The sequence below is a fragment of the Perna viridis genome, chromosome 9 (assembly GCF_037379345.1).
Source record: "Perna viridis isolate PV_CMFRI_1.1 ecotype Kerala chromosome 9, ASM3737934v1, whole genome shotgun sequence".
NCBI classification, from domain to species: Eukaryota; Metazoa; Mollusca; class Bivalvia; order Mytilida; family Mytilidae; genus Perna; species Perna viridis.
Window position 1 is genome coordinate 27,338,628 of NC_142453.1, and position 11,057 is coordinate 27,349,684.

At 33.9% G+C, this 11,057-nt stretch overlaps 1 protein-coding gene across 1 annotated transcript; it reads left to right on the forward strand.

Moving 5' to 3' along the window:
- Nucleotides 1-268: 268 nt before the first annotated feature.
- LOC148607571 (uncharacterized) lies at nucleotides 269-10,457 on the forward strand. The gene is made up of 3 exons (XM_088546897.1): nucleotides 269-370; nucleotides 6,642-6,748; nucleotides 8,025-10,457. Exon 3 carries the CDS (start codon nucleotides 8,047-8,049, stop codon nucleotides 8,701-8,703), a length of 657 nt encoding a protein of 218 aa, XP_088403023.1. The 5' UTR covers nucleotides 269-370; nucleotides 6,642-6,748; nucleotides 8,025-8,046; the 3' UTR covers nucleotides 8,704-10,457.
- The last annotated feature ends 600 nt before the right edge of the window (nucleotides 10,458-11,057 follow it).

Here is an 11,057-nt window from a genome sequence, read left to right on the forward strand (position 1 = left end):
AGTACACCAAAAACCAAATAACGTTTCAGTTGTTGTATGGCAAGAGTAAACAATACATGTTCCATTCAGTCTATGGCTTCCATTGTACAAAGTTGAAAGTTTTGGTTAACTTGAATGAATGAATGAAAGACCAGCTTAGAGTAACTTTAAAGAATAGAAATCCACAGGTTTTGATCGATAATTGATCTCGAAATATATGCCGAACAGATTATTCTAATGTTCTTAGATTGAAATTAATATCCTCTTCATGTTATTTAATGCGTGATATTTGCAATCTTCGTGCAGTGATTTAGCAACTTTATTTGCGTACCAAATTATAGGCTTAACTCCAATATTAAACATACCAAATGGACGGTTAACGGTGGAACAGGTAGGGAATTACACTTGTGAAGCTTTTATTTCATTTGAATGTCTTTTATTACTATTATTTATGAGTGGTTTAAGTGTCTGTTATGCTTCGTAGTACAGCACAGCTGAGTTTCTGTAAATCAGAATAGACTCTCTGTTACAAAACTGTACATGTTTAAGTTGCTACATGCATGTTAAATATTCGTTGTTCTTGCTTCTATTTTGATAAGTTTGGTTTTTGTTCTATGACAAGTAAAACAAGTTATCTTTTGACATTGAAATAATACAGTATAAGTACCGGTTATTTTTTATGTATTGATGTCGCGATAGTTTGGTATGATTGTAAAATGTTACATCGCAACAAGCGATTTTTCTCTCAAATTTGTGATAAATTTATATTGTACAAGTATTTTTTAAAAATTATCTTTACTTCAAATATCAGACACAGATGCATCGTGATGGAACCAGCGTACGCCCCCTAAAATTAGGAAAAATACATATTTGCATAAAATCACAGATTCCATCTCCAAATCTTTCTCACATGTACCTCGGTCGTTCGGCCTTTAATTTTATTTACATCTCCTAACCTGAAATTCTGCATATGTAAAAGAATATCATTTTTTATATAGAGATACAAACTAGTGGTAAAGACACTTTCTTTTATCTAAATGTGCCATGAATTACTTTAATATAGGGTCTATCCATACATGTATCTTTCTGAAAGTCTTACATTGACTAGATACATTGAATATGACTTAGAAAATGATACTGACCCTAATTGTTTTGTTGCTTTTCTAGAAATGTGTACGTAGTTCACCATAGCTCTTTGACAGCACCTATGTAGCTGCTTAGAATACACAGTCCAGTAATGTAGGTGTAGTACTTGTGCCATAGTTAGGTATACTTTTCACCCAACTCTCTATCATGGAGCTACCAAACACGTGGAAATGGGTGTTGATCTTTTCTATTATTATTCCAACGCTTACAATTGGTATTGTTTGGCTAACTGTAGACTTCTGTAAATTTCGGAAACGCCGAATTGAAAGTCGTTCCGGAAAACAGAATAAATTCTATCACTATGGAAAAAAGAGTAAACGACTCGATTTTCCACATTCCTTACCTAAAGGTATGTCAATTTTGAAAATGCTGCCGGATGCGAGTGTCCAACGTTTAAGAAGAGCATCAGCACAATACGACACTTTGAATGTCAGTGATGGAACATGTTCTTGTAAATTGAAAGGGGGCGAAACAACGAAGTCCGACAAGGAATCTCTTATAAAAACAAATCCTCTAATAATTACGGTTAATGGACATCATGTAACTGAAATCAACTCTTATGAAGACAAACAAGACCGCTACATTGAGGTAGATGACAAGACCACTAATCCGTCTGTTAACGAAGATCCAAACGAAATCGTAAGTACAAAAGATGCACAACAAGATCGAATGTGTGAAACTCGATTGAGCTTGGCACATATAAGTGACGAAGAATTAAATATGCATGAAAACGAAAACAAAGCAGAAAATCTTCCTCCGAATGGTCTCATTCGAAACAACAGCAATGGTAGAACAATGGTTCATCAAATTGGTACGGCAAACATTCGTAAAACCGGGATGCCGCGAGAACGGCTGTTGTCTACGTCATCTTACAGAGATGATGACGTATTTCTTGTGCCGAGCGATAGGCTTAGTTTATTCAGTAATGCATCAGTTATAACCCCATCTTGCTTAGATTTTACATGTATGAGCGTCGACACTGAATCAATAAAGTCGTCATATTTGGATAAATTAAAAGTGAAGCACAACGGGAAAAATTTTCCATTACGCATTTGTCCTTCACCTTCAAGCTCGTTTAACATTGAAACGCAACATCCAGTGGCAAGGGATTTGGCTAAACTTATGGAACAACAGAGTGGTCAACTAAACTACAAGTTAAAATGTCAACAGTATGTCGACGACGAGAAAAACTGTGAATTCAAGTCCGAAAAACCGACATATTTTGAGACTCTTAGGAACAAACAAAACGGAAAAACATTTGAAACGCAGTATTCAGTAGATAAAGACTTTTCGGATGACTGTGAAAAAAAGTCTTACTTTCAGAAACTAAAAAACAAGCAAAATGGGACTAAAACAATCGATTATCTTTCTTTAAATGGATACACATCCGACGATTCCGACAAAATGTCTTACTTAGATAAATTAAAGGAAAAGCAAAAAGAAAAACAAAAAGAAGTGACGACGACATGTAAATGTCTTCCACTGAACAATAGTACATGTACCTCTGATGGTTCTGTTAAATTACCATATTTAGAAAATTTGCAGGAAAAACAAAACGAAATTTCATTTAAGTGTCTTCATGTGAACGATAACAACTCTGAAGGTTCAGGTAAATTACCATATTTAGAAATATTAAAGGCAAAACAGAAGATGACCACAGACCAGAGTATTCCTAAAAACGGGTACGCGTCCGACGATTCGGACAAAATGTCCTATTTAGAAAAGCTGAAGGACAAACGTGACCAACTGTTATCTGCTGTTTCTTTAATTGTTAAAAATGATGAAGATAGTTGCCAAATGCTGACAAACTGTGAAAACATAACAGAAAAGACACAACAAGTAGACATCATCAACGGATCCAAAAAATTCACTTATTTAGATACGCTGAAACATAAACGGACTATTGATATTTAATACACTATTGTGTTCGCCGAATCATTGTCTACTTTATCTCTTCATTGTCTCAAAATGTACCCGAAAAAAAAGTATATAAAACCCGTTACAAAGATGAAGTTTCAATACAACCTGTATCCTATAAGAAACCGATACAAATATAGCTTTCCATTCTTCTGTTCCAATGATACTTACATTTGTAGGAACGCAATTAGGTCATATAAACCTATAAAACACTTTAAAAGACAAAACTAAAGTAAAAAGAACACATTCAGTTATATATCTGTGAAACCTGTAAATCGATCATACATGTATTGATCTTTATCAGTATAGTGTATTCTGGTTTCGTTACCAGTTTTTTTTCTGTATACATCTATGCATCTGCACAGTTTGTCCACACTAGTACTTGTACCTGTACATGTACATGTACATGTACATGTATGCACATGTTTATTTAATAAGAAGGATTTGGAAGCTTAACTTTGGTTGAAAGACAGGACACGATTCTTTTTTTATGTGCAGCAAGTTATTTGGCGAAAAAATATTATTTCCTCCCGACGTTTTGCACAAATTATACACCATTTTACAGGGGCGTATTCAGGCGGAATATGATAAAGTAGATGTGCCCATCTTTCAATTCGGAAAACATCATTTTGTATGGAATCTGACATTTTTGGAACTATGCAACAACATATAAATAAATAAATAAATAAATGAATGAATGAAAAAAAAAAAAAAAAAAAAAAAAAAAAAAAAAAAAAAAAAACTGTGCAATCTAAACAATATTGGAATGTCTGTATATTAAACATGTTTAGTACTTGACCTCTTACCTCAAGGGATTATGGAGCACCTAGTACAAATTTATTGGTTATCGAAAAAAAAACCACACACACACAGTAAATCAACCAAATAAAGAAAAAATATGTTTAATGAGTAATTAAAAATTAATTTGAATAAAACTAGGGTCGATTACTTTTGGTTGGATTGCAAAATTCCAAATGCCATAAAACCATTACCAGTAACCGTAAAAGGAAATTAAATCATCGCAAAAAAACGAGAAGAAAAATACGATGGATAAGACAAATTATACAAATGATGAAAGTTAAGACCATTTTTTTAGAAGGAGAATAATCGATTTCCTATTGGTTTTACGCCAAGTTCAACAATAAAAAGGATGAAAAAAATGCCCAGATTTAGACGAACAAGTTTTGTCTAATTGTTGAAGTTTGATCTGAACTCCTAATGTTTACTTAAAAACCAGTAATACATGTACTAGCGATTGCTACATAAATAATTCAACCCAATAGGATGCATCGTGATGATATCCAAGTTTAATTACAAAAGTCATCCCTTATTGGCTAGTTCGAACGAAATAATTGATGTGATACAAATAAAAGATGAAAGATACATAACAGAAAACATCTTGTAAATACAGTATAATTAAGAATTCGTTTGTTTATCTCTAAGCCAGAGTGGTTTGGGAGTATTTTAGGACCTCGCTTGAACATATCAGGTGGTCACTAAGGCTTACATGGTAAGAAAGCCTGAGAATACACTTTGGAATATTACCGAGACTCGAAATTAAGTTACGGTAAGTTTAAAGAACATTTTGAAAGCACCAAAACAAGTACTGAGAAATATGGTTTGATAACAGGATTTTACGAATACCCATAGAGGACTTTTTAAGGGACACATTAGACACATATAGTAGTTAGTAGCCATTATGTAATAGAATTATACCTTCAAATAGAATGAGGATCAGTATCCCTGTCACACTGTCAAGAGAGAGAAATGATCGTGAACGTATAAATGACGGATGTCAAGTGATGTAGCTTGATCGTAAAAGTTAGATGTTAGATGGATTGTGAACAACAATGTTGTTACTTTTTCTACGTCTGACAAATAATTACCACATGCAAAGGATATGAAGTAACTGTGCATCTTTTATATTAACACACTTATTCATAATATGCATAAGGCAACATAATTTGTATTGCCATATATTTTTAAATGTTTACATATAACTACACGCATCATTTCATGATTGGGATTTAAAAAAAAAAAAAATTTAAGACTAAAGATCCACTATCTATTTTACTGTTGAATAATAAAATTGAATATGCAGTATTTTTCTATACTGATATAAATTTATTTGAGATAAATATTGTAATCTGATTGGTTAAACTAATTTTGTTATATCTTAATGGATAAAAAAATATTGATACGCCCCTATTCAGTTAAATTATGAGCTACTTTTCTCATGTTTAAAGGTCAAAATATGTTTTAAAATTAATTTATAAGAATTGGCTATGAAATGGTTTGATATTTTTATGGTTTATCAATATAAGACACCTTACTCAATATCCTGTGCCATGGTAATAAGCTTGACAGAGAATTGTTATTCAAGATCCACAAAATCCTCTGTTCACGATCAAGCTGCAATACTTGACATCTGCTATCGATCTGTTCACGATCTACTCATTTTATATGAACTACGAATTAATTCGTTGTTCTGGACCAATAAGGTCTTATTTTGCATTCTTGTTAGATTTTAATATACAACCCTGTCAACCAAGGGTAATACCCAGTGATTTCATGTAGATATTATTGTCAAAGGAAAATTTACTATAAATCCCAGTTCAGGAATATTAAAAACGTAATTGTAAATTCTGTAGACAATAAAAGGTTTGAGTAATACTTGGCTATAACGCATATAGTCAAACCTGTCTTAAATGACCTTCCAAGGTCAAAGTCACATAAAGATACAGTACATTTTTAGATATGATGCACAACACAGGGATATTTCAATCATACTCTGTTACAGTGTAAGACAAGTAATTGTAGGTGGTCACTAAACCAGGTTTGACTGTATTTTTATAATTGGATTTAAGCAGCGACCATTTGATTTTCGGGGAGGGGTTTAGTGTTTTAGGGAAACAATCCAACAGACCGTGTCGCATGGGGAAAAACAACGTATATTGTGCTGTAAATAGGCCTTTGTAACATTATACTGAACACCGATTGTTGATATATGATAAAAATAAACAGACAAAAAAAAAAAAAAAAAAATGTAACAAATTAACTTAAGTTCAATAAGAAGGACGGTAAGTCTATCATAACATCGTGCTAATTGTTTACCCAATCAATTAATTATGGGCTATATCGATAGCCTCTATATACATACATATATAGCCCATAATTAATTGATTAACATGTATATATATATATATACATGTACACGTAGGTCCCGAACTGTTTATTGAATACGTATAGGCTATTTTGGTACTCTATAACACAACTCAATTATGAAATTTATAAGTGTCAATATAGAGTTATAGGAATCAACCATTTTACTATTATGGGGAGGGTCGAGAGAAAATACCTGAGTTTAATTACCTACTATCTTTCTTTTTTTGTTTAAATCTCGTACTCGACTTTTTAAAATATTTTCTCCCATATTTGTGTTACATGTAAGACCATTTCTATCATCAAAACCCATTTCCTTTCTTTTATTCCAAATTTGATCCTGGTCTTATCAAAATGAAATGGTTGGTCCCCATATAACATCAATAATCACAATCTCTTTTTAGCATATACCAATATACATTTGTTTTCTTTCTTAGTCTTACATTTTGCACTCAAGGTTCGTTCCAGCTCTTTTATAATTAGACCCATTGTTTGTTGGATGGCAGTTGCATTATGAGGGCTAGAGCTCGCTAGTTACCATACGGTAAGTGGCTGGCTTGTACATCTATGTTTACTTACAACTGTATGCTTTGTTTCATCTACAAAACAATTACATTAGGGCTCAACAATATTTGAAAAAGCGTGTATGATAATAAAATTAAACTTTTCATGTACATTTTTCATGTAAATTAAGAAAACATTGCAATATTTTTTTTCCGAAAAATTGCAACCGACTTAAATTCGCAATAATAAGAACTTCCATTTTGTAACTTCTTAACCGTCGAACTATCGGCTAAAATGACAAAAACGTTCAGTTTTTTTTAACTAAACAAGAAGACTACTACGCGTAGCCATATGTCATTTCGAAGCCGTAAAAAAAGTTGTTCAAAGCACAAAGATCACATATACAGAATCATTCGTAGTGCACTATGACCAACTACATTTGTACATGTACATATTGCGACTAATAATCCTCCAAAAATTGAACAAAATTCGTACAGCGGTGTCCAATATGTTGCGCATACATAATACTATAATTCCTGTACAATGTGTCAAATCGAAATGGCAGCGCAATATGATCAACTACATGCAATGTAATTAGCTGACAAACAATCCTATAAATTTTGAAGGTAATCTTTTGAGCGGTTTCCGACGAATGCGTCCAAAAAGTGTTCCTATAATGTTACATGTAGTAGGTACAAATTCAACATTGTCCCTCCCATTAATCCTGTATATATTGTCGGATTAAAATATCAACCAAATAAAAAGGTGACCAACAATCCAACAAAATTTGAATAACATCCGTTGGGCGGTTTTCGAGAAATTGCTTCCACAAAGTCAAGTGTGACGGACGGGCACCGGTTTGTCCAAATCCTCTTCCGCGTTGCGAAGAGAAAAAAAATATTTCGATGAAAAAAATCTTTTAGATGTACATTTGTCTCTCCTCTTGAGGAGGTTGACCTAACCCTTGAAATCAGTGTTCAGTTTCACCAAAGCCTATCAAGCATTCATTTGAAACAGAATGAAATAAATCCAAATTACTTTGCTGCTTACATGAAATTTATGTCAAATAGTTTCCACAAGCGTACCAGTGATTTGTAAGAGTTTAATATATGCCCCTTAACCTAGGTCTACACCCTTAAAAAGTCCAATAGATTTTAACACTTTCCACAAGAATGCAATGTGTATTATGAAGAAGATGGAATACGATAACGCAGAATTCTGAGAGCTTTGTTAACATTTATGAGTGAAGCGATAATAACATATTGTTTTCTTGCTTACCGTACTCGTATACTCAATACTGTTTTGTATTTTTATAGTTAACATTGAAAACATAATGCCATGGAAAAGACTATTCTAGCAGTTGTCATAATCGGTGTCACCATATTCTTTGTAACTGTATGGGTTTCTGTAGACTTTTGTCTATATCGGGAGAGAAAGAGGGAAGCGCGAGAAAAGAAAATTTACAAGTTCTACCATTATGGCCGACCGGAAAGAAGGTCTGGATATCCGCATGCATGCAAAGGCACTGTCAATATGGATGTACCTGTAACAAAAACTGTAGCAGTTAAAGTCAAATCTGAAACAATAAGAGAACGATGGAGAAGATTGTTTGACTTATTCCGGAAACAGAAAAACACAAATTCTCGTATAGAGCAAGAACCATGCATGACATTGAATAAGGCCACCCACTCAGTTGTGACGTCATTCAGTGTAAGTGATTGCACCTCAGAAAATCAAAACTCCATCGAGCTGGATGCATTTAGTGAGATTCATGCTTCAAGTAATACAACAAGCAATTGTATTGATTCTAAAATCCAAATCGACCCAACAAGGAAGCGAAACTCAATTACACCGTGTGATATTTTACCTCCAAACACAATGGCGCTCTCGCCATCCGAAATGGAATCAGTGTTCTATGTGAAAGACAGTGCTTTGTTGGATTCTAGTGCCATAGATCAATGTAACATTTCTACTGAATCTTCAGATCATAACTAGTATTCTTGGTAATTCATTTTGATCACAGTTCTAATAGCGATGAAAGACAAAAACTGTCACTTTATCACACATGTACAATTGTACTCATCTTGGAGCCGATGAATATCGATTCAGTTGCAAAAAATGTGTACTATAATTGTAGATAATTTTCACTAATTGCAAACAGTGTGCATGTACATGTAGTTCGAGTCTTTGTTTCGTGGTTTGCGCTGAAGATTCTGCTAAATTAAAGAAACTACCGTAGGGAACATGATTATTAAACTTATTTTCATTTAGGATTAATAGCTTTTTTAGTTTAACAATTATCATGTTACACCTTGTATAAAACTTAGCAGCAGCTATGCATCACGATTAGATAAGCCAAGTTAATGTTTCGTTTTTATTAAGGTTGTCATTTCGTTAAATGAAATTAAACACTTTAACTTTTTTCCTTTTTAAACTCGTCGTGCGTTTGCTAATTTGAGATGCCGACGCATACTATAAGGAGAGGAGTTTTTACAAGATGCCATCAACAGAGGGAAAGAAATAGAAGTGAAATAAATCCCGTATATAACAGAAATGTATGTGTTAAGTCAGGACCATTGTGGTGGTATCCAACTTGTAATTTAAAATGGGGAACACAGGGGCTAGTTTTCGCATACACATGTATACCTCAAGAACGGTTAGGCTTAGGCAAATTTGACATGGGAAAAGGTATTCAGCATGATGAGATCTATTCGAAATGAAATTTTTGTATTAATCTGTAGTGCCATTTTTGGAGTTATTGCCCCTTTTCAACGTTTTTTTTTTTTTTTGTTATTTTTAATGTTAATGTTTTTCTTTAACACCTTTTTTCTATGAAACTACTGGACCAATAAGAACCAAACTTAATATGAATGTTCCTTAGGGGTTTTTCATAGAACTGACATGAGGAACTGTCAGAGGATCTGTCTCTAGTAGCAGAACTGTCAGAAGATCTGTCTCTAGTAGCAGAACTGTCAGAAGATCTGTCTCTAGTAGCAGAACTGTCAGATGAGTTGGCTCTAGAACTGTTCAATGATACTTTGAGAAATGTCCTTGAGACGGCTCTCCTGGTAGATCTTTAGGACGCTCTACCCACAGAGCAAGTAGGTTGTGTGCCCAAGGTGGTGGAATGGGGTACTGCTGGCGTGTTACATGCTGGGGTTGTCAGGCTATAATACGGAAAACCAGACCGCAAACCATAGTGGTGCACCATGTTGGGAAAGATGCCACGTTCCTCGCTCGTGATAGAACCCTGCTGTGGTATTCGATATGAGTAGGAACCGTTGCGCTCCGCCACTGGATGCTAAATTGTGCGACCCTATTAATCCCCCCTTTTTCTAGTGGCAATCAAAATTTGTCGACCCTATTATCCCTTTTTTTCATTTCATCATCATCATCATTTCATGTTCTTTTTATCATCCATTTCATGTGCATGGCTTGAATATAGCTGAAACATTACTGCTCGGGCGTTAAACCCCAATAATCAATTAATCAATCTGACAGTTCCCATGAGAAGTTAGAACTGATCTTATCCGTATCAGGTCAAATTTTTGTGTTTATCCGCTAAAGCCTTAATGGAGTTTTCAAGGTTTTTTTCGCTATTTTTAATGTTATCACTTTAAAAAATTTCCTCACCAGACTGGATAGAATTTAATTACAAGAGGCTGACAGGAGACTGAATCGCTCACCTTGTTAAATTTTTGCCTTTCAAGGGCAATAACTCTAAGAAGGAGTTGTCAGACAATTTTGACTTTGTTAGGACTCATCATAAGAATCATTTCATCAACTAAATATTTCTTTCTATCCATTATAGTTTTCAAGATATTGGCTGAAAACTACAAAAACATCATTTTTTTGCCTTTCAAGGACAATAACTCTAAAAAGAAGTAGTACGACAATTCTGATCACTGCAAACTTTTGCAGGCCTTATAATAAGGATCAGTCCAACATTTAAATGAATTTGGCTAAACTTAATGGTTTTGGAGATACATGTATATGAGAACAACTTCTTACGACCCTTTATTTGCATTTTTGCCATCACTTGGCGTCCGTTGTCGTCGTTGTCGTCCGTCTTTGTCGTCCTTAACATTTTTTTAACCAATTGGAACCAAACTTGGTATGAATGTTTCTTGGGTTATTCTGAATAGAACTGATATGGATATTTTTGATCCGTTAACATACATGACCGCCGTTACTAAGAATAGAACATAGGTGTCAGACAGAAGTTTTTCGCATTTATCTCCAAAACCGTTAGGTTTGGCCAAATTCTGACATAGGGTAAAATGTGATCAACACGAAGAGATCTATCTGTGGTCAAATTTTCATTTTAATTTAATACGATGCAGGTGAAC

What these genes read in the sequence shown, in the direction of transcription:
- LOC148607571 (XM_088546897.1), top strand. Translation starts at nt 8,047, where the DNA reads ATGGAAAAGACTATTCTAGCAGTTGTCATAATCGGTGTCACCATATTC.